This window comes from Cyclopterus lumpus, chromosome 10, assembly GCF_009769545.1.
Source record: "Cyclopterus lumpus isolate fCycLum1 chromosome 10, fCycLum1.pri, whole genome shotgun sequence".
NCBI classification, from domain to species: Eukaryota; Metazoa; Chordata; class Actinopteri; order Perciformes; family Cyclopteridae; genus Cyclopterus; species Cyclopterus lumpus.
In genome coordinates this window covers 898,533-923,687 of record NC_046975.1, presented here as the reverse complement: position 1 = coordinate 923,687, position 25,155 = coordinate 898,533, and the positions used below count along the sequence as shown (strand labels likewise).

At 42.7% G+C, this 25,155-nt stretch overlaps 1 protein-coding gene across 1 annotated transcript; it reads left to right on the top strand.

Moving 5' to 3' along the window:
- The first annotated feature begins 20,472 nt into the window (after nucleotides 1-20,472).
- On the top strand, nucleotides 20,473-23,127 carry slitrk2 (SLIT and NTRK-like family, member 2). The gene has a single exon (XM_034543487.1). It carries the CDS (start codon nucleotides 20,473-20,475, stop codon nucleotides 23,125-23,127), a length of 2,655 nt encoding a protein of 884 aa, XP_034399378.1.
- The last annotated feature ends 2,028 nt before the right edge of the window (nucleotides 23,128-25,155 follow it).

Here is a 25,155-nt window from a genome sequence, read left to right as displayed (position 1 = left end):
AGATATGTCAGGTCACCCCTGACGCCTCAGTCAGCTTCTGTGAAGGGAACAGGAACCAGCATAGGAGCTCTGTATGAAATGGGCATATGCTGACATAGCCAACATTATACATTTCTTTCCCCAGCAAACTCTGTCATCATAGTCAGTGCAATGTTGTCATGTTCGTCAGGTGGTGTACGGGTTGGAGGTTTCTGCAGGAATGGTATCATTACTATTGTGGCCAGCGATGGTAGTGAGCACATGCTTTTGCTCAGGCTGCAACCATGCTTCTTAAAGGGGTGCCTTGATGCTAGAGATCTGCCTTCCATCGCTGTTATTTTGCACATGATTTCAATTCAATTCAATTCAGTTTATTTTGTATAGCCTAATATCACAAATTACAAATTTGCCTCAGAGGTCTTTACAATCTGTACACATACGACATCCCTGTCCCAGGACCTCACATCGAATCAGGAAAAACTCCCAAAAAATAACCTTTCACAGGGAAAAAAGGGAAGAAACCTTCAGGAGAGCAACAGAGGAGGATCCCTCTCCCCGGATGGACAGCTGCAATAGATGTCATGTGTACAGAATGAACAGCATTTACAAAGTTACATAAACACATTACATGAATATGACAATGAATGAATGGAACTCCAATCCATGAAACAGAAGGAGGTAGAGAGGAGGGGGCGGGGCATCAGCAGGGCCAACGCGGGAGGCCGGTTCACCAGGCATCAGACACCTCCAGGTCCAATGGACCCTATGAGACGTGAAGTCACAACGACTCCGGGGAGGAAGCAGAGTTAATAAGGTGCAATGGAGAGATGTAAATTCATCCATAAGGAGAGAGAGAAGAGGAGATAGGTGCTCAGTGTATCCTAAAACATCCCCCAGCAACCTATAAGCCTATAGCAGCATATCAAGGGGCTCGACTAGGGCAAACCTGATTCAGCCCTAACTATAAGCACTATCAAAGAGGAAAGTCTTAAGTCTATTCTTAAATGAGGTGACTGTGTCTGCCTCCCGGACTGAAAGTGGAAGCTGGTTCCATAAAAGAGGAGCTTGATAACTGAAGGCTCTTGCTCCCATCCTACTTTTTAGGACTCTGGGAACAACAAGTAGCCCCGCATTTAGTGAGCGCAGCTCTCTAGTGGGGCAATATGGTACTACAAGCTCCTTAAGATATGATGGTGCATCACCAATCAAGGCTTTGTAGGTGAGGAGAAGAATTTTAAATGTGATTCTTGATTTTACAGGGAGCCAGTGCAGAGCAGCTAATACAGGAGTAATGTGATCTCTTTTCTTAGTTTTTGTGAGTACACGAGCTGCAGCATTCTGGATCAACTGGAGGGATTTAAGAGACTTATTAGAGCAGCCTGATAATAAGGAGTTGCCGTAATCTACAAACGCGTGAACCAGCTTTTCTGCATCTTTTTGGGTGTGCCTGATTTTTTAAATGTTACGTAATTGAAAAAATGCAGTCCTTGAGATTTGCTTAACGTGGGAGTTAAAGGACAAGTCTTGGTCAAAGATAACGCCGAGATTCTTTACAGTGGTGTTGGATGTCAGGGCAATGCCATCTACAGAAACCACATCACCAGATAATTGATGTCTGAGGTGTTCAGGGCCGAGCAAAATAACTTCAGTTTTGTCTGAGTTTAACATCAGGAAGTTGCAGGTCATCCATGTTTTTATGTCTTTAAGACATTCTTGAATTTTAGCGAGCTTGTTGGTCTCCTCTGGTTTGATCGATAGATATAATTGAGTATCATCTGCATAGCAATGAAAGTTTATGGAGTGTTTCCTGATAATGTTGCCCAAAGGAAGCATATATAAGGTAAATAAAATTGGTCCAAGCACAGAACCTTGTGGAACTCCGTGATTAACGTTGGTGACCATTGAGGCGTCATCGTTTACAAATACAAATTGAGATCGATCTGATAAATAGGATTTAAAAATGAAAAGTAGAAGCTGGTTCCATAAAACTTAGTGCGGTACCTGAAATGCCAATCGACTGATCCAATCTCTGTAATAGGATGTCAATGGTGTCGAATGCAGCACTAAGGTCTAATAATACCAGTACGGAGATGAGTCCCCTATCTGATGCAATTAGGAGGTCAGTTGTAATTTTCACCAGTGCTGTCTCTGTGCTGTGGTGTTTTCTAAATCCTGACTGAAACTCCTCAGATAAACTATTCTGATGTAGAAAGTCGCACAACTGATTTGCGACTACTTTCTCAAGGATCTTAGAGAGGAAGAGAAGGTTAGAGATTGGTCTGTAGTTAGACAACACCTCTGGATTAAGAGTGGGCTTTTTCAGGAGAGGTTTAATTACAGCTACTTTGAAGGAATGTGGTACATGCCCCGTTTGCAAAGACACATTAACAATATCCAGCAGAGAGGTGCCAATTAAAGGCAACACATCTTTAAGCAGCCTCGTTGGGATGGGGTCTAAGAGACAGGTAGACGGTCTAGAAGCAGAAACCGTTGAGGACAATTGGTCTACCACACTGATTTCTGTATGACAGCTTTGCTGTTCGAGAAACTCGGGTAGCTACCCCCCTCTCTCTCCCCAGCCACACAAAATAAGTGAGGTGTTCAGCTACGTCACCGTCACTGGTGCGCTTGTTGGTAGCTTGGCACGCTACTGGTGGAGGGAGGCACTCGCCCTCTCACTCTTCAACCTCTTAGACTGGACCAGTTGCAGGTGCTCCTTCTTCCGGATTTGGGATGCGTTTGCAGTGGCTAGCGTGGACCCACGTTGCTTTTCCTTCCACTTTCACCCTCATCCCTTTGGTCAGGAGTGCCTGGAAAGGACCTGTTTAACGTCTCTGCTTCCAGTGCTTTCTCTTGTGATCCTTGATGAGCACCCAGTCTCCTGATTTCAGGTGATGCTGGATGAGCTGGTGAGGTGCAGTTTACACCTGTGGTTGAAGTGCTGAGAGCAAAAATAAGAGGTTAGCACAATATCTCAGCATGCAATCTTCATAATGATCAGGTGTCAACGGAAAGTTTAACTGAACTCAACCAGTGCAGGGGGGTCTCCCAAACTGTTCTCAAAAGGGCTGAGACTTGTGTTTGTTCCTGATACGCATGTGCATGTGGAAAAGGTCCCGTAGAAGTGCTTCCTTCCAAGACAAGCATGTCTTCTTACAACCAACACTTTGTCGTTTTCTCATTCAACTGTACCTGCTGATTGAGAATAATATTAACAATGATGTCTGATGTTAAAACCTAAATATTGTGGATTTCTATAAACAAATCCAGGACCATTATCACTGCTAATGACTTTCAGGTATTCCCCAGCGGGGAATAATCTCTCAGTAGAATATCTGCCACTGTTGCTGCATCCTGTTTGGACGTGGGGAAACTTCAACCCACTTGCTGAACATGGACACTATAACCAGGCAGTATTTATTTCCTATTTGAGTTAATTCAATAAAATCCATAATTAAATGTTCTTTTATCGCCCCAGAAGCATTATTTGCTGCACAGATGACACATTTTCTCTAAAAATCTGCAGCAAAGGTTGAAAATCCTCTGGTGTACCACTTAGCATTACTAGCATTATACATTCCCCTTTGCCCGCGTGGTCTCTTCCTTGAGACAATTTAGCATAAGTATGTCCGGGCCTGTCCATCCCTCACCCTTAACCCTTTGATACTCAACATGGGTTAAAAGTGACCCGACGGCGTTGTAATTGTAAATATCTTTGCAATAAATTAATTCGGAATTCCATGAATTCCTCAATTAACTTGTTTTTGATCATCACAAATTCTTATTTTCATTTGTCCTTTCGTACTTTTTTAATAAAAATAATTGTTCCATCACTACCCTTCTAAGGCACAACATGGGTCCAAAATGACCCGTATTCATTTCACATGTTATTTCATGCATGGCTGTGTTTCTTTTGATATATCTTTTTTAATCTATTTATTAAATTATTTAATAAGTAATCATTAAAATATCTTGTTTTTGATTACCATAAATCATTATTTTCATTTTCTATGTCTTCATTGTTTAAATAAAACAGTTTTTGTATTACTACATCAAGTTTACACACATGGGTCAAAAATGACCCATTTATGCAAGTGTGAATTTGATAGGAACCTTTCATTTTTAAATGTTTGCCACACTTCAGAACGTGCTGCGTTTACACATCTGATTCACGTAAGTCTTATTTTACAATTGTTTTACCTAAGAAAATATATGATATCTTTTGAAAAGATAACTGCACATAATATTTGAACATTACTTCACATTGACATCCATTACTGATGGGAAAGAGAAATATGTCCAATAGTATTAGCTAGCTGTTAACATATTCTATTCTAGCTAGCTAATGTTAGCTAACAATAGCTAGGTCAACATGACATTCTATTCTAGATAGCTAATGTTAGCTAATGTCAGCTCGGTCAACACAATAAAACTTGAAATAGAACTGTATACTTGATCAAATGATTTTCTTTATCCACAATCCCAGATTTACAGCTGAAAAGTGTCATAGAGATGTTACATGAAGAACAAGATGAGGAAGAAGCAGCAATTCTTGATCCTGATTCTGAGTCTGAGATCTCTGATGGTGATGACCTAGACTACCACAGGGTCAAGCTGGAGTTGTGGGTGTGTCTAGAAATCCAGCTCTGCTAGATGACATCATCCACAACATCCTGAGGAGCTGCCCAGGACCTGCATCTGGTTCAACAACCATTTCACCAAAAGATGTCTGGGATTTGTTTATCGGTGACAACATCATTGAAGAGGTTCTGAAATGCACCAATTTAGAGGGACGAAGAGCAGCCGCAGCAAAAGAGAAGGAGTGGAGATGCGTTGATAAATTAGAAGTCATGGCCTTTGTTGGTTTGACCCTCCTTGCACAAGCTGGGATGTGGCCCTGCTCAAGCTGTTTCTGGATCCACTGCAAAATCCAATGTACAAGCTCATTGAGAAGAACCTTAAAATTGTGGGGAACAAGCCAGACATACGCCTGTCATGAAGCCATCCAAATGCCAACATGACCGTGGTGAGCTAAGGTGTTGTCCTCCTGAGTACCACATGACAACAGAGCACTGCGGCTATTCATCGAGGAGCTGGGCAAACAAGATATTTAATGAACACTTTGAATATTAAATGATGAAATAAATTGATTTCCAAAAATATAGCAAAGAAACACTCAGTCGTGCATGAAATAACATTGTAGATCAATGCGGGTCATTTTTGACCCATGTTGTGCCTTAGAAGGGGTTTGCATAGCTTGTGTATCAAAGGGTTAAGGGTGGCACCAGAGCGTTTCCACCGGGATACACTGGCGGGATATTGAAGTGTGGACCTGTGGCCTTTCTCACCTTCATCCTCCTCAGTTCTTTCCTCACCTGGTTGAGGGACAAGTTGGGGGGTGGAATGCTGTGAGGTTGTCCTGGAGTGCTGTGTAGGATGAGCGTGGAGAGGAGCCAAGTGTTGTGGAAAGGTGGGTGTTGGAGATGGAGGGGGGTCAATCCACACAGGGTGCAGATGATGGGGTTGCAGCAGCAGTGAGGTCTGGGTGGGGGGAGGGGTGGATAGCTGTTTACATATGTTAAAGAATAAATTCAGATCATTCCCTTTTGGTCCCCCACAGGCTGTTGGTTGGCCCCTTATACCCAGACATTGCATTGAATCCCTTCCAGACCCCGCTGGTGTTGTTCTTCTGCAGCTGATCCTCCATCTTCGTCCTGTAGATATTTTTCCCCTCCATGATCCTCCTCCTCCGCTCCCTCTGCATAGTCCTCAGCTCTTCCTTGTTACCAGATCTAAAGACCCTCTTCTTATCCTTGAGGAGGGTCTTTATTTCTGGAGCGATCCATAGTTTGCTGTTTGAGAAGCACCATGCAGTCCTGGTGGGTACGGTGTTCTCAACACAGAAGTAAATGTAGTCCGTAATGCAGTCAGAAAGACCGTCGATGTACTCCCCATGGGCATCACTGAATACTTCCCACACAGTTGACTCAAAGCAGTCCTTCAGAGCCTCCTCGGCTCCATCAGACCATCTGTCTGTGCTGCAAGAGGTTTGTACACAAGCAAGAGGTCCACCAGGATATGTGGTCAGGTCAGCCCATGGGAGGGAGAGGTGATGATGAGTATACCTCCGTGGTGTTGGTATAGAGGAGATCTAGTCTTATTGTCTCTGGTGTGGCATGTGACATACTGAGTGAAGGTAGGCAGAGTGGATGACGGAGGGGCATGATTGAAGTCCGCAGAGAGAAGGAGGGCATTGGGGTGTTGTGTCAGCAGCCGCTTGTTGCCAACTGGATGACGTCACAGGCGTCAAATGATCACACGTCACAGGAATGCTAACAGCCGGTCCCTCGTGTAAACAACAGGACCATGGCTGCGTGCTGGGACCCCGGACACTGTGGTGAAAAGTGCAATAAGCAATAGATCGACCATGACAAGCTCGACATGTCTAGATGCCATAGTGTACTGCTTTGAAAGACAATAGACTAGTAGGAAAAAAGTAACAAAAGTATCAAAGGCAGCCACTCGTGCGGCGCCGGAAGTGCTTAAGAGACTTTTAGTCACTGAGCCTGAGAGAGAGGCAGAGAGTGTTGCTCCATCATTGTATCACCTCCATAGCCAAGAGAATAGAGGCCACATTAGTGTAGCTGTAACAATGCTTAACCCACAGCGTGTGTGAGGGTACGAAAGAGAAGACTGCAGCAAGAGAACAAGAGGGGAGGAAGTGAGAAAGGCAAGCCTAGCATGTGTGTAAGAGCGGTAGACAGAGCGGGAGTGTGTGCGTGTGTTCGGAAGTAAAGCAGATTGATGTAACCGAGGGTTTCTGTCCATCACTTATGTTGCCTGCTCTCTTCTGTGGGGTATTACTCCCTCATACACACACACACCTACACACACACACACAAGGTGAAACTCAGCACTTTTCCTATTGGCTACCTCCCAGACTATATATCAGCTCGCTAAGGAAGTATCCACAAGACCCCACAAGTTACAGGACTGACGTATTGTTCTCAAGAGTAACTAACACACAAACACACACACACACACGCACACACACAAACAGCATCATAAGCTACCACCTCCCCTGAATTCCACAACTATCACCAAAATATACTGTGGCTAGCATGTGTGTATGTGTGTCTCATAATGTATCACTCTTACCAGCCAGCACATCACAGGATGACTCCAGATCTCCTGTTGCTTTCCACGAGCATACTACAAAAAAACTATGTACAAAAAAGTAATATCCACACATACAGTACATACATATATATATATATATATATATATATATATATATATATATATATCCACAAACATGTATGAATATATATCTATATATATTAATATGTTTGTGTGGATATATATATATATATATATATGAACATAAAAAACAACAACACTGACAGTGAAATTTAGGTAAATTGAGGTAGTAGCTTTCTGATTAATTGTTCTTCAGAGTGACAGACAGTGGAAAGAAACTGTTGGTTTTAGTGTACAGAGCTCTGTAGTGGCTACCAGAGGGGAGGAGTTGGAACTGATTGTGTCCGGGGTGGGATGGGTCTGCAGGGATTTTTCCTGCCCTTGTGCTGACTGGAGAGGTATAAGTCCTGGCGCCAATGATCTTCTCTGCAAGACCTGACAGTCCGTTGTAGTCTGTTCCGGTTCTGGTTGTGCTCTATGTTACTAATCTGGTTAGCCAGGTGTTGGAGTGCCTCACTCACACAGGCCTGAGATGGCATGTAAACACCGACCAGAATAAATGAAATGGTTTTCAGTCTATGAAGAGGGTTTCTAAGTGAGGGCTGCATGATTTCTTCAACACTGTGACATCTGTACACCAACCTTCGTTAATGTAAAAGATACACACACACACACACCTGGCAATCCCTTTGAAACAGATTGCAATGGTATATAAGTAATTACAGCGAAGCAGCTCAGTAAAGGCTTGATAGTGAATGTGATGAGCAGCCCAGCAGAGGCTACAGTATGTTGTGTTTACCTCCAAGGTGTTGTTGTGTTCACACCAAACTTATTTCTGACTCACACAAGTTTGACGGCAGGATCATTCGTGTTTTTTTGCTACACAAGCTCTAGACAAGCTAAAGAGGTGGGGGCTTATCTCCATGTAAATACCAACAGTGTTTCATCAACCATGACAAAATAACAACTATTACTGCTTTGAAGATGTTGTGGAAGTCGCAGATATGTCAGAAGACCAAACGGTGTCACGTCTGGGTTCATAACATTATCGAGAGGCCCTTGGTAAATTTCACTGAGTTGACTTTATCTAGCAGCACTGTATCTAGGTATTTACCCAGAGTAAAATGTACTCAAATTGACCCCCCCAAAATAACATTAACGGTGAAATAAAAGAAGGAAACTTAAGAACTAAATGAATAGTTACATTTGACGGGATTGCCACCATGTACCAGAGTGACATTGCAGCGGTAAAAGTGGCGGTTTGCACTTCATAACTGTCAATGCAAAGTAGCTGCAGAGGGCTTAAATCCTGATGAAAGGATTCTACTATATTCCCCCTTGACTGAATGTGGAATTGAATGTCACTGCCCATTTTTCCACCGTTAGCCCCAGCGGGGAGTGAAGTAACTGCAGAAGCAGATTTACAGTGGGGCTTTGGAGCGACTGTGGCTCAGTGGTGAGCAGGGTCGTCCTTCAGAGGATCGGTGGTCCGATCCCCTGCTCCGCTAGTCCATGTCGATGTGTCCTTGGGCAAATCACTTTACACCAAAATTGCTCACCTAGCTGTGCCTACGGTGTATGAATGTGTGTATGAATGTTAGTTACTGCTGATATGCAGGTGGAACCTTGCATGGTAGCTCCTCCCATCAGGCTATGAATGGGTGTGAATGATGTCATGTAGTGTTTAAGAGCTTTGAGTGGTCAGAAGACTAGAAAAGATCAATACAAATACAGTCCATTTACCATTTATAGTAATTTGCTATCAATTTCAGCCCCAAAAAGATTATCTTTCTTATTGTTTATAGTGAAGGAAACTTGCATTTCTTTTATTTGTTTATGTTGTTATTCATCTCCTGGCCGTCAGTAAGTTTGCCTGACATTTATTGAGCTCTTTCTCCGCTGTTGAACTGGAAAAATGGGAAGAAGAGAAAATGTGTACATGTGTTGTAGCGTAGGGTTTACTTCCAAATATTCAAAGTAGCAGTTAAGTGCCAGACAGGAGAATAATCACACTTCTACCCTGTCACTTTCAGAAATGTTTACTTTGAACTAGTTGGAGAGAGCCTGGATAGCCTGCTACACCAATACAAAATGCACAAAATCCAAACAGAATCAATTTTTATCAATTAAGTCTGTTTTAGCCAAGTAAAACAAGTATTCAAATCAAAAGTGTATGGTTCATACTCAAATACAGTATTACACACAACATTTCCATTGAATCAAGAGAAACACAATTTAGTTCAGATATGAAAATCAAATCCCCTTCGGAATTAAAAGTCCCTTAAGTAATGAAAATAATTGAGGACTCCATATACATGTCAATCTTTTAAGGGAGTTAATGTGCGTTTGGGGGGGTCATGAACTGTCAATGAAAGCAATTCATGTCAATCCAGTTTAGTGTACGTGGGTGTTTTTTAGGAAAAAATAGAAACCTAGAGAGGGACTTATCATAATGAAAGCAAGGAGGCCCACAGTTGCATCAAAGCAGGTCCAGGCTGTTGCTGAACAAGATTCTTTGCACATCACCTGCTCCGGGGATCTGCATTTCTCAAAGCTTTGTCTTCCAAGAAAGGTCATGAATCCAGCCGGTTCTTGGATCATTTGCTGTGCCGTTTAGTTTTGTCAACTATTTTCTTTTTGAGCAAAGAGGTCCAGAAACTGAATAATATTTTAATGATCTCCTCTTTTAGCCACTCATTCATCTCTCTGTGCTCCTCCATGTTGCTTCTTTTAGGGGGAAATCACCTAAAAGAAGCAACATGGAGGAGCCCCAGCTCACAGGTATGTCTCATGTATCTCCTCACTTTCCCCACCTTCTTTTCCTGTCATGATGGACAGGGCTATTCTGTGCTTTTCTTTTTTTACTCCCTTTCTGCTACAGTGTGTATTTAATTTTTATTGTATGTATATGTCTGTACACATAAAATGCATTGATAAATTCAATCCCACATATGCAATCTCCAAATGTGTATTAATCTACAGATGAAGAGCATGTTGGCTTTTATTAGCGAGTGAGTGACAGTTGAGAGTTTTCAATGAGGGGCGAAGGAGGTGTGGGGTGACATGCCAAACCAGCTTCAGAATCTCAAACCCCTAGGCCACGAAGACACTCCAACAAAATGCTGAGTTGGGTTCGTGAGGTTATAAACTTAGACATTTTGGTTGGGAGGCAGTTCTTGTAATACTGAGTCACACAGTCAGTCTGACCTCTTTATTTAAGTTTACATCAGGAACCAATGGGCTTTGGGCTTTGAGTGCCACAGCGAGGGTACATGAATCACAAAGTATTGAGTAATGTTCTTTTCATTGGATTTGTTGACAATAAGAGAATTATAAAATAGTCTGCTTCCTGCCAATCCATCTGTCATTTCAATGATTTTAGACAGCTTTGGCAACTCAGATGTAACTTAAAGGAGACCAAAATATGTTATGCAGAACATCAAATTGACTCCTAATTCTCTCGAGGTAAAAATAAGGAACTCATGCCTTTACTGATGGTTGAAGTCCCTCTATGGTAAAAACGTCAACGGAAGGTTGTTGCCCATTTCTCACAAACAATAATACTACAGAAACATTGACTTCTCTGCATGGCTTGATAGGCGGCTGATCAGTGCAGCAGCCTTCTTAAAATTCAGGACTCAGCCTTCATTGTGTCCCATTAAGTCAATATTTGATGGATGGGCCAAATTTAAATGGCAGCTGGTATTTAACCTGTAGAGCTGGTCTGTGTGTGTGGGGGGTGGGGGGATTCCAGAGGAGATCCAAAGCCTCAGACACTTGTACAAATTGCATTCAAGTCTGATGGAGAACAATAAATGAATACCACACTATCAATCTTTTACACCCAGAACTGAAAAATGTGATCAAACGTCTGCAGCACCTCAGGAAAATACCATTTCAACTGTGCATTTGTAAGTACCCTAAAGGGAAATTGCAGTGCAGTTATTCTATGAATAATATAGTAAAACACTGCATAATAGTGGTTTGCACATTGTATTATTAGCACCCATATACACATGATGAATTAGATGTACAATCATTCAATTCAGTTTATTTTGTATAGCCCAAAATCACAAATTACAAATTTTTCTCAGAGGGCTTTACAATCTGTACACATATGACATCCCTGTCCCAGGACCTCACATCGAATCAGGAAAAACTCCCAAATAATAGAAAAATAACCTTTCACAGGGAAAAAAGGGAAGAAACCTTCATGAGAGCAACAGAGGAGGATCCCTCTCCCTGGATGGACAGAAGCAATAGATGTCATGTGTACAGATGAACAGTGTTATAGCGTTATAACAGGGGTCCTGGGACAGGGATGTCATATGTGTACAGATTGTAAAGAGTCAAGAATTTGTAATTTGTGATTTTGGGAATTGAATCATGTGAATAGCTTAGCACATTTGCAAAACACTGTCTTTAATTGCCTCTCTAATCTGTGTGATTACTTGCTACATTAGTCATTTAAACCATTTAAATGATCTCAAAAGGTATATACCAGTAAATATATACAAATAATCAACAACAATAAAACGTTCATAACAAAATTGAAAAGTAGGTTCTTTCCATTTTTGTTTTTTATTTGTAATGTTATTGCCATGACATTATGATCAGTAAACAACACATGTAAATTATGTTTAATGGTGGATTTTCTCCTTTTCAAAACTCATTCTTTTGAGTTATTTCTGAAGCCTCATCCTCTGTGACAGTCACACAATGAAACCCCAGCGGCCAAACCCACAGACATACGTCAAAACCATTAAACCGGCCATCCTTCAATCTCTTTTTCCAATCCCAATTCTCATTGTATCCACTTCTTTTTTCCTCTGTTTGAACTCTCTCTCTGTCCTTCCCAAATACACAAAAAAGATTATACAGTGGAGTGTGAAATGAAAGAAAGGGAAGACATATAGCTTCATAGACAAACAAACACTGGAAATTATAAAATGATGATAAAATATGGTGTTTATTTACACTCCTATTCTATATAAATGACGTCACTCAAAAGACCTAGTAACACCACAAACTGTAAATTAATCCACATTCACACTTTTCCCAGGGCTGGTTTCTGGCATGCTAGCATGCCAGAAACATGTTAGTTTTCATGAGTCTAGCTTGTGAACTCAGCAAGCTAGGCAGCTTAGTTGCTAATGGATAATAACTTAAAACATTATTTGTACCATTGATTCCTGTCTAATAACAGAGCAATACAAGTAATTGATGCACTACACCTAATGGACTTAGCCACGTTGTAGACAAAAGTACAGGGGTAATGTGTCTTGCCCCTATATCAGGTGTGTTGCAGAGGAAGCATGGGACTGGCAGAGCAGGATCAAAATAAAGAACATTGCCAAATGTCACACAACATGTACTCATTCCTTGCTGCTGGGGGGTGGAAACCAGGGGTTTGTGACAGGACGTGTTACAATATTATATTTGACGGATCTGTGTATCCTTAATTCTAAACCATATCTTAGTCGTTAAAGTTTATATTTCCTGGTGTGTAAGTCCACAGGTGGCTTTGTTGGTTCTCTTTCATTGCCCCGCTAAGGCCCCGCCACAGACAGAAAAATCCACAAGCCTTCTCCATGAAATCAGTCTCCCCTTCCATTTAAAACCATGCTTGCAGTCTAAACTGCATGAACAAACAAGATTTTTTACCAACACAAGGCCAAAGGTGAGCCACTGGCCCACGGATCTTGCTAAACTACTATCTGCATAATATGCAGAGGGATGCTATTTTGTGCCACAGCTCCAGATATCAGGATGCAGATGCCATAGAGGCAGGTGACATGTGCTATTGGGGTTGTGTTCTGTAGCTGCAGAGCTGACTATTGGCTACCCACTGTATCTTGCAAAACCAAATGGAACAATTGCAAGTTTATTGTTGGTCAGCCAGCTGGCCATTACCTACGAGGGACAGTCTGCAGCCCTGGAGACTCAAGCACCCTGAAGAATTCACCCATTAAACTGGACTCTGCAATCAAGATACAAGATACATCAGGTTCAACTCTAGTTAATTACCATTGCTCATAGTCATCAATAGAGCATGGCATCCCACATTCACTCATTCCTTTGTCAATGTTGCAGGCTTGAAACTACAACTGCATCCCTGGTTGAGAAAGCTGCAGTCATACAAAATGTTGTCACCCAATCGGAGGAGAATGGGCTGACATCCGCCTGAGGCCCTTGGTAGGACCGTTGCTGAGACGGCGGGTTGGTTGAGGCAATGTTTCACCACGATTACGGAGGCCTTTCATCTGTCGCAGCTCAGTCTTTTATGTTTTGTCGTTTGTTCGTTTTTTCCTGTCTGCTGGAACTGGAGGCAGTGCAGTCATTGGCATCCAACACACCAGGGCTTAGCATGCGTGAAGGCCAGAGTAGCTGCCAGTCACTCTCCACAGATGTTGTGACCCACTCCAGATCAACAATCAACCAGTTATCAGCTTACTGTTTGATTGTATTATCTTCTACTCATTTGTGCTAAATACATTTACTGTGTTAATTAGTTTGTGGAAATTTGGTTAAACGATTTATGTAAATTGGAATAAAAAGGGCATTCGGAAGACTTCTGCCCTTTTAATCTAATCTTAAGGCCCTGTTATATGGATGGGCCCTGTAATACACTTAAATGACTTAGCATTTAATGAACTTAATCAACTTAAATTAAGTTGAGAATCATGGGGGCCTCAATAAGGGCCTAACCTCACATTTTTCCCTGATTCCCTCCAACAGGTTAATCCAGCCCTGGTCACAGGGGAAAGAGATCCCAAACATCAGCTCTTATTCAACTCATAAATCATGTGGCAGAAAAGCTTCCTCTGTTTTGGAGTTTGAGGTTTTCAATTTACAGAAAGGTCAATGTTGTCACGACTCTTTACTCTGGTGGAAATTCATTCTTACTCTTTATCCAGAGTTGAAATGCATGTGAACGATTTGTGCTGGAGTTTATTTCGGCCCATGAGCAGATCCCCTAATTCCATTGAAAATAATAATTTACTGTTTTAAACACTGGGGTGACCAAGCTTAAACAGTACTTATGTGTTATATTCATGGAATAAAGATTTGTATCAATAAAAAAATGCCGATATTTACCCTGTTTCCTCTCTCACATACATGCTTCAGGTCCAGTCGTCCTCGGTGGCCTGTGATTGACTTGACAAACGTGCTGTGGAGCTGTGCAACATATACCCACCTGGTCTCATGTGGAAACCGACAGGCACCCTTCTCGCCATCAATCATCGCTGAAACCTGGGGCACCCATCATAAAAGAAATAAAGAATCAAAAAGCTGAATGTCACCCTCATCATTGCGTGCATCATCCTTTATCATCATTGCTATAATTAGGATGATATATTTACAGGGGACAATGTAGTCAATCCTTTAAAAGAACTGTGAAACATCCTGTTGCAACTACAATATATTTATTTAAGCTAAAGGGACTATCAGCAGAGCTACATCGGTCCTGTCAGACCGTGACATGGGGAAAATCGTCGGCATCTTGGTGTCTGGTCTGCTGTCAGTCTGTCATGCCTCAGTAAGGCCACTCCAGCTGTTGAGAAAGCTGCCTCCAGGCTCCCACTGAGTTGAGTTAAGGTACTACTTCACAAATCACAATTCAGGCATGCAGTGGGGATGCTTTAAAGGTGGAGTCTGTAATTCTAGAGAAAGATTGTACAAATTAATAATGCTTGTCTCGTCCGCATTTGTAGCAATACCTAGGAAAAATAATGTGCTGTAATTTGTAGATATCCTTATTTAATGTTATCCACTTTTCGGCTTTATTTTTGTTGACGGATTCCTCGTGGGCTCAGTTGTGCGTCCTGAGGAGACTCTTCAAAGACAAAGAAAGTTGTAGTGCAACCTCATCTCAAGGAAATCCGTGAAATGACCAAGGCCTCTTAACAAAAGCATTATGCGGTGGTGGTGGTCAAATGACAACGCGCTCTCCCTCTTCTCATCCTACCTCAACGACCGCACTTACCGGGTAACCTGGAGAGGATCTGTGTCTGAGCCTTGTCCTCTCCTATACCACATATTTTTCGACTATACCTTGAATAGGAAAGGTAGCGCTGTAGTAGCTCTTTACTATCACTTAAATGGCTCTTACTGATAGCACTTTGTAGTTTAACGTTATTGAAGAAATTGTACTTTCTCGATTCTTGTTGTTCTGAGTTTGTACTAATGGTTCAATGCACTTATTGTAAGTCGCTTTGAATAAAAGCGTCAGCTAAATAAAATGTCATATACGTGGGGATATGAATACTGTGTTTTCTGTGTGCTTATGTAAACATCATATCCCGAATAAGATCAGGGCCCTATATCTCATACGTGGTTCAACTAAGTCGATCAAATGTTCTATTATCCAGCTTAAATTAACCCGATGATTGAGGTCAGGCTATCTTGGTTTCTCAAAGGCTGATCCGTGCTCAAACAATCTGGTTAATTTAAACCAGACGTCAGTACTCAGGATAGTTGAACCAGACTTCAGTACTCAGGATAGTTGAACCAGACGTCAGTACTCAGGATAGTTGAACCAGACGTCAGTACTCAGGATAGTTGAACCAGACTTCAGTACTCAGGATAGTTGAACCAGACGTCAGTACTCAGGATAGTTGAACCAGACTTCAGTACTCAGGATAGTTGAACCAGACTTCGGTACTCAGGGTAGTTGAACCAGACTTCAGTACTCAGGATAGTTGAACCAGACGTCAGTACTCAGGATAGTTGAACCAGACTTCAGTACTCAGGATAGTTGAACCAGACGTCAGTACTCAGGGTAGTTGAACAAGACTTCAGTTCTCAGGATAGTTGAACCAGACTTCAGTACTCAGGATAGTTGAACCAGACTTCAGTACTCAGGATAGTTGAACCAGACTTCAGTACTCAGGGTAGTTGAACCAGACGTCAGTACTCAGGGTAGTTGAACCAGACTTCAGTACTCAGGATAGTTGAACCAGACGTCAGTACTCAGGATAGTTGAACCAGACGTCAGTACTCAGGGTAGTTGAACCATACTTCAGTACTCAGGATAGTTGAACCAGACTTCAGTACTCAGGATAGTTGAACCAGACTTCAGTAATCAGGATAGTTGAACCAGACTTCAGTACTCAGGATAGTTGAACCAGACTTCGGTACTCAGGATAGTTGAACCAGACTTCGGTACTCAGGATAGTTGAACCAGACTTCGGTACTCAGGATAGTTGAACCAGACTTCAGTAATCAGGATAGTTGAACCAGACTTCGGTACTCAGGATAGTTGAACCAGACTTCGGTACTCAGGATAGTTGAACCACCCTTCAGTACTCAGGATAGTTGAACCAGACTTCAGTACTCAGGATAGTTGAACCAGACGTCAGTACTCAGGATAGTTGAACCAGACTTCAGTACTCAGGATAGTTGAACCAGACTTCAGTACTCAGGATAGTTGAACCAGACTTCAGTACTCAGGATAGTTGAACCAGACTTCGGTACTCAGGATAGTTGAACCAGACGTCAGTACTCAGGATAGTTGAACCAGACTTCAGTACTCAGGATAGTTGAACCAGACTTCAGTACTCAGGATAGTTGAACCAGACTTCAGTACTCAGAATAGTTGAACCAGACTTCGGTACTCAGGATAGTTGAACCAGACTTCAGTACTCAGGATAGTTGAACCAGACTTCAGTACTCAGGATAGTTGAACCAGACTTCAGGAGATGATTATGAACGTATGAGGAATTCCAGACCATAATCATGGAACATCTAACACCGCCACCGCTATGAGGGCTAGACAAGAAGCATGGCAATATATCAGACAAGTTAAATGCGTAATGCTGCGTTCACATGAATATTCACAATGCTTTACTCGCCCGACTATTTGTGGTTTATTCATTCGCGCTGGAGAGGGAGCGTGGCTTATCTCCGTGGAAACAGTTCTAACTTCCGCCATCCACCATGGAAAAAATAACCGTAAAACGTTGGAACATCTAATGCCCTCGTGTTTGGGTACATAACATTAATATCATATATATATATATTTATACATAACATCACTCATAGGCTCACACAGCTCAATAACTTTCACCGACTACGTCCGGATAACTGGATGAAAATCCATTTTATTCGCATCCATTCGTCTGTGCATCGACTTTGATAGAATCTTGATAGAACGCAGCATAAGTGTTGGGGAAAATGTATCGGCTAATTTTAAGTGCCTCATCACCCAAATCAATCCGACTATTTAAATGCGCCTGCTGGCAGTCGGTGTAATGGCATGCATCATCCAATGAGATCTAAAATAACTATCTCAACTCTTTCAGAACAAGTAGATAATATACTGTATATGTGTATATACTGTACATGTATGTGGAGATGACCATGTAGAACTTGTATTGCATTTACTCGGACATGGCCAGGGAACGTAATGAACACATCCAGAAGTTCTGCATCGCCAACACTGTACAACAATGTACAACAATGTACCACAATGTACAACAATGTACCACACTGTACAACAATCTACCACACTGTACAACAATGTACAATGTAAGGCTCTGCATACAGTCTGCGAGACAGTCAATGCGTGTGGTGTTCAATGTATGGCTCGAAGGTCTGTAAATAAATGATTCCTTGTGGGCAGAATCGATAGGAAGTCATCAGGACGTGATACGAACTCTCCTTATAAAATGCTATTCTAACTAATATCGCTCCTTCCTCAATGGTAGTAAGGGAGCTGCCATTTTTATCCGGGGCAGTTTTTTCCAGCTTATCTTGCTAGATTGAATTAGCCTGCCGGAGCAGGTTCACATTTCTGGATGTGTTGCTATGGTGATTTTGCCAAACTTGCTTCGTGGAACCAAAAAGCCTGACTTGTGTAACCTTATTCTGAAAATTATCCCGTTAACTACGTTAGCCAGGTACGAGAAATAGGGCCCAGGTCGTCCTCATAAATGGGTTAATGTCCAAGTAAATGTGTCCGCCCCCTCCCCCCCGAGAACGTAAGCATGTGGCAGATTTACCATCCCTCTTACATCCATGGCCTTTCCCCTTCCTGTGCACGAGCATGAATGCCCCCTGTTGCTGATTGGCTGATACAGTGCTGCGTATGTTTCCCATTCACAGAGCCAGGGCTGTGTATGAGCATCAGTGTGTCAAAGGGTGTTTTGGACTCCACCTTTAAGTTCCATAAGGCTTTGGCTCCTATGCACCCAGCTGCTCATCTAAGGACTGCTGTCTGCTCACTAAACTTACGTCAAAAAGTGATGACACTTTAAGAGCGGAGGAAAGGAAACGTAAAGCAGAAAGATTAGCCAACAATACCAGAACACCCACCATGTCATGACAGCTCAGCCCCCTCAGGGTAATATATATTCTGCTCATGCCAAAACTTCAATAAACTGAAGCAGGCTACCCTGTTTCAGGGTCCTGGTATTGTGCATGCTGACTCACTGTCACGTATCTTTGGGACGAGAGTCAATCGCTAGTAACACGTGTAAATTATATTGTATCAAGTCAAAATGTCTGCTGTGAAAAGGAACTGTCAATGTTTAGAAAAACTGAGATATATGAAGCAGAGTAAAGCATATGTATACATTTGAGGGTGTACTTCACATTACTCCACAGTCTTATTATTTTGTGTAGACATTGTTTCTCTTTAGGTGAAACAGTTGAAAGTGATTTCAGTGCTGTTAACATTTATTTAATTTGAAAACTATCTCTATAAAAATACGAGTATACGATATATGAGTGAGCACTTACCATTAGAATATATATAGGACCATTCCAGTAAATCATTGAATTAAAAACACTGTATAATGGTAATAAATATTAGTGAATTTATTAATGAACCCTGTAAAGCCTGAAACTGAATTATCAGGGAATCTGTGTGTATGAGTGAGTGAGGTGAAGATTGAAAACAAGAATGTAGGGGCATAATGAGGGAGGCAAAGGAGCCCGAGAAGAGGCCTTTCCTGCCTCCTAGTGGCGTCCTGGGTAACAACAAGACAACAGAAAAGCTCCTGATGAACTGACAGCAAGATTTATGTGACTCCACATCTGTAGCATCACATCTCTAAATGATATCCCTTCATAATTTGATGTCTTAGCAGATGTAATTTTTATTCAGATCAGTTCCCATTTTATACTGAAGTTACTTATTGTACACGGGAACCAAGGAAGGCATTAAAATGCACAAAATGTGAAAGATCTGAGTAACACAATGTTCTTCTAGATGACTGAAAAAAGATAGAAAGATAATATAATAACTAACAACAATGGAGTAATGTTGTTGAGAACAACAACTGCGTTTGAGATTAAATTGAATTTGATATGCAAAAAATGTATAGGGATCGCTTCTTCAAAAACCCTGTGTGTGCACGTATTTGTGTGTGTGTTTATGTTGACTGTGTCGGTGACGTAAAGGCCTCTCTCTCTCTCTCTCTCTCTCTCTCTCCCTCCCTCTCCCTCCCTCCCTCTCCCTCTCCCTCTCCCTCTCTCTCTCTCTCCCTGCCTGCCTCTCTCACGCACACACACACACACAAACGCAGTGAGGCAGCAGCAGACGCTCAGTGCTGCTGTCAGTGTGAGGCGCGGAGGAGGAGGACGGACGGCATGCCTCAGCTTTGGGAATATATATCTACCCTCAACCTCTCTCTCTCTCAAGCGCGCTGCTTTGTTCTCCTCTTTTCTTGCATTGAGGTCACACCTGTGTCCTTTCTTTCGGAGGAGGCGATAAGGAAAGCCAGCCGTGTGTCGTGGTGCGTCTTTGCGCATTATTTCTGGATCTTTAAAAAAAGTGATTTATTTTGCCGGGACTAACATGAAGTGTTTTTGGTGTGTGGAGGAGAAGAGAGTCAGCATTTGGCAGCCCTTGTCTCTCTGTGAATAAATCAGCTGCTGGTGATCTGCGTTAAGCCACTGAATGAATCTGTGCTCTCTGAAAGGGAAAAAAGGCTTTTCTCCTCCGTCTCTGACAATGTGTCAAATCCATCCACCACACAGGATTCCGTTGATTTGCAATGGTTTCGCTTTTTTTCTTTTCCAGGATTGATTTTTTGTAATTTTTTGGGATTCACAGTGAAGGTCAATGGATAGATTTCACGGTTCCTTTTTAGCACCAAATAATGCTGGTGCGCCTGTTTTCTGCATGCTTGTGTGCTTGTTTGTGTGTGATTGAGTGTTTACTCCCTTTCCCCCTCTCCCTGCTCTGAAAATTCACACCCTGATTTCTCTTTTTTTTTTTCATCCAAGGCTCACGCTGCAAAGTTAAATGCTGGATCTATATTTCAGCGACCATTTTTGGCTGTAAAAATGCTGAGCGGCGTCCTCTTACTGAGCGTCCTCACGGTCACCAGCCTTTCACCATCTGAAACGGAGAGCCGCAAAACTTCAGCCTACAAAGAGATCTGCAATACTCGCTGCGCCTGTGAGGAGCGGGAGAACATTCTAAACATCAACTGTGAGAATAAAGGATTTACAACAGTCAGTCAGTTCCAGGCACCACCAAATAAAATCTCTCAGCTTTTTCTAAATGGAAACTTCCTGTCACGGCTCAGTGCCAATGAGTTTGTTAATTATGGCAACGTCACCTCACTGCATCTGGGGAATAACGGCTTGCAGGAGATCCGAACCGGCGCTTTCAACGGGCTGCGCTTCCTGAAGCGGCTCCACTTGAACAACAACAACCTGGAGGTGATTAAAGAGGACACCTTTGCGGGATTGGAGAGTTTGGAGTATTTGCAGGCAGACTATAATTATATCAGCGCCATAGAGCCGGGTGCTTTTAGTAAGCTGAATAAGCTCAAAGTGTTGATCCTAAATGACAACCTGCTGTTGTCTTTGCCGCCCAACATTTTCCGCTTCGTGCTCCTCACCCACTTGGATTTACGTGGCAACCGGCTCAAGATCTTGCCGTTTGCCGGGGTTTTAGAGCACATAGGCGGCATCATGGAGATCCAGCTGGAGGAGAATCCGTGGAATTGCACCTGTGATCTGATTCCGCTTAAATCCTGGTTGGACACTATTTCTGTCTTCGTGGGGGACATCGTGTGTGAGACGCCGTTCAGGCTGCACGGTAAAGACATCACGCAGCTCATAAAGCAGGATCTGTGCCCTCGCAGGAATGCTGGGGAGCGCGTTCACCCCGCCTCCGACTCTCACTTTCAAGGGGCCCTCCCCGCAACCTACCACCCCGGCATGATCACACCCACCCGTGCCCCGAAAGCTTCTCGTCCGCCCAAAATGCGCTACAGGACCACCCCACGCATCACAAAGGACAAACACGTCTTTGGGCCTATAATGGTTTACCAGACACGCTCCCCTGTGCCCATGTTATGTCCCACTGTGTGCGTGTGCACGTCACAAAACCCTGACAGCGGATTGAACATCAATTGCCAAGAGCGAAAGTTGCACAACATCAGTGAGCTGAACCCCAAGCCCACCTACCCAAAGAAACTCCACCTGACCGGTAACTACTTACAAGTGATTTACAGAACTGATCTCACTGAGTACAGTTCACTGGAGCTGCTTCATTTAGGAAATAATAGGATAGCAGTGATTCAGGAAGGTGCATTTGAGAATCTAACCAACCTCAGACGGCTCTATTTGAATGGGAATTACATTGAATCACTTACTCAATCCCTCTTCGCTGGCCTGCAGTCGCTCCAGTATCTGTATTTGGAATATAACATCATTAAAGACATTTTACCACAAACATTTAACTCTCTGCATAACCTTCAGCTGCTTTTTCTGAACAACAACCTTTTAAGATCACTCCCTGACAATGTTTTCGGGGGCACCATGCTAACACGACTTAACTTGAGGAATAATCATTTTTCCTACCTTGCAGTCCGAGGGGTTCTAGACCAGCTTTCAGCATTTATCCAGATCGACCTGCAGGAGAACCCCTGGGACTGCACCTGTTATATTGTTGCACTCAAGAACTGGATGGAGCTGTCCAGTACCAGCGTAGTGGTTAACGAAATTACGTGTGATTCGCCCTCTAAACATGCAGGTCGCCTGCTGCGCTCACTTCGCAATGAGGCCATCTGCCCCGATCCCAGCGAGGTGCCCCCGCCACAACATGCACCCCCTACCAAAGCCCCCACCTTAATAAGCCCTGGCACCGAAGCCACCACACCTTCCTCTTCTTCTTTTAGCTCAGTTAGCCCCACTGAATCCCGAATCCACACTCCAGAGTTACACCCTGAGGTCCCACTTTCAGTCCTGATTCTTGGACTTCTTGTTGTTTTCATCCTCTCGGTCTGCTTTGGTGCAGGCCTCTTTGTTTTTGTTCTGAAACGGCGCAAAGGAGTGGAACATGTCCCCACAGGTGCTAACAACTTAGATCTCAACTCTTTCCAAGTGCAATATGGCTCCTACACTCCTGAACCAACCCAAGACAAAACCACTGAAAGCCACATTTATAACTATATCCCTCCACCTGTGGGCTCTATGTGCCAAAACCCTATTTACATGCAGAAGGATGGCGAACAGGTGGCGTATTACCGCAACCTGAAGGAGCTCAGCTTTGGGCTCCTGGACGCAAAGAAGGATGTGCTCAACCGCAGCCCAGGAGCCTACACCATCAGCACAATGGATTTTATGGATACATCTCCAACATCATGTAGTTTGGCCACCTCAGAACCTCCTGAGATGTTGTATCAAAATTTAGGGGAGAGGCCCCACAAAGAGCTTCCCACGGCTGCAGGCGCCCCTTTCCATTACAACTTTTGCACTTTACCTAAGAGACCTTGCATCGTGCCCCCCTATGAGGCCGCTACAGCCCGGCGGCACATCACCAACCAGGACAGGTTGAACAAAACTGTACTGTACCCGAGGAAATACTACGGGGCTGAACACCCTTCGAAAAACAATGAGCACCCGCTTCTGCTCCCTGGGAAGCTAAAAACAGAACCAGACTACCTGGAGGTTCTGGAGAAACAGACAACGATGAGTCAACTGTAAGATAGTGCCCCCCAACGCCCATCCCACCTCCCACAGGTTATGTGCAGCATTCATAATAATCATGCAGTTACTGTAATATTAGCCCTCTCTATATATCTATCTTATCTATGTGTTCAATCCTACATGATTAACTGGAGGCGAACCGAGTCCTTCGGTGATCGTTTTTCTCTTTTCCTTTTCTTCTCATTCTTTCTTATCAAGATGTATAAAAGGAGTATAAGAAGTATATTATTATGCAGTTCTATTTTTCTCCTGAAAGGTATACATTATTTTATCTTTTTTGGAAAATGAGGTTCCAAAAGACTTTGATGATGACAGGTATACAATGGGCAGGACTGTGTACAATTACAGCTGTGTGCTTTTCATGAAACTATTTAATTTTCCCTGTAAAAAAACGAAAACGTATGAAATCACTATTCTTTGTATAAGAGTACATGCTACAGATTAACATTCCTGTACATACTTAGCATACACAGACAAATGGTGAGTGTTAAACCATAAAAGAGACCTTTTCAAAATCCAACAAGTGGCAAAATCTTACCATACCTACTCCAGAAAGTGCCTTTGCACTCAACTATTTTATCAATAATGCTCTCTGCAAAATGGAAAATGCTAATTTTTTTTGGAAAGTGCTGTATTTTAAAGAATCAAATCTTTATGTAAAATAGTTTAACAAGAGAAAAAAAAGAACTTGACACCGCGTGTAAAATGATATGTGAGTTCGTGACGGGGAGAATCATGTTATTTTGCTTTGAATATGAAGTGTCTTTTGAGATGTACAATTTATCGAGAATATTGTATGCTATAGGGGAGCAATACAGCGCATCAAACTTGCGCCATTAAACTTTCACTGAAGCACTTTGTCAACATCCTGAGCTTGAGGTACATTTTGTTTACACTGTGGACTGCTCTCCAGTGTGTCTGCTTCTGTGGTGGGAGCCAGAGACAATCAAAATAGAGCTCGCCTGCAGCTCCACATCTAATGATCGACGAGGTGGGTTTTTGGGGTCCTTCTAAGTTGAATGATAGCCATTGTTTCCCTCTTTCTTCCTTCACACAATATTTCAAGGTTTTCTCCAAATTCTCTCTCCTCCCCCTGAAATATACACTCCTTCTATCTGATGGTGCACAGACAACACTCGTGTTTGATGTGGAGGGTCAAAAGGTTTTTCCAGTGTCAAAATAGCACAAAGCACTGCAAAATGAGTGTGAGATATGTAGTTTGAAAAAATGTGCCTTTTTTTTCAACTGCAGCTTCTCATTGTAGTCTTACAGGAGAGAATTCTTGTCATTAGTATAGCAATGTAATAGCAGTGAATTGCCCCTTGTGGATTTGCAGTAAAAGGAAATTTTCTGGTGGAGAAGATGGAGGGTAGTCTGCAGTCAACAGTAGAATCCCGTCTCACAAAATGCAGCATTCCTCGGCATCATTCCATTCAAAATGACACTAGTTATGTCCATGGAAAACAAGTCAGCATTTTTGAACCGCTGCTGCTTCTGACATTGAGATCTTACAGGGGAGAGTAATTGCAATTAGTATGGCAAATGCAAGTCGTTGATTGTGGAGAAGCAGTAAAAGGAAATGTAGTCTGCAGCAGACTCTGCTGGATATCATTTTTTAAGGGAATACAGCACATTTTTTAAGGGAATACAGCACTCTGCAACCTGCCATTCAAAAATAAGTTTCAAGTTTGTGCACGTGTGCGTATTATCAACCCTTGTGCATTCATAGGCCTGTCCTCTCCTACCCAGCCGTGTAACATGAATGAACTGTGCTACCCGCTCTAATGCTAATTCTGTTTTCTGTCCCTCAACTCAAGTTGACATTGGCTCTTTGTATCCTCTGTGAATGGCCTCCCAGTGGCCAAATCCCCCCTCCCCCCATCTCCCTTGTGTATGCCCAGCATCCTCCTCCACCTCCTCCTGTGTCTTTTGTCCTTGTGCCCCCCCCCCTGCTGCATCGCTGCTTGTTATTGTGTAGCTGTCCAAGGTGCTGAAACATTGCCGGCAACAGGGCAACATTCCAGT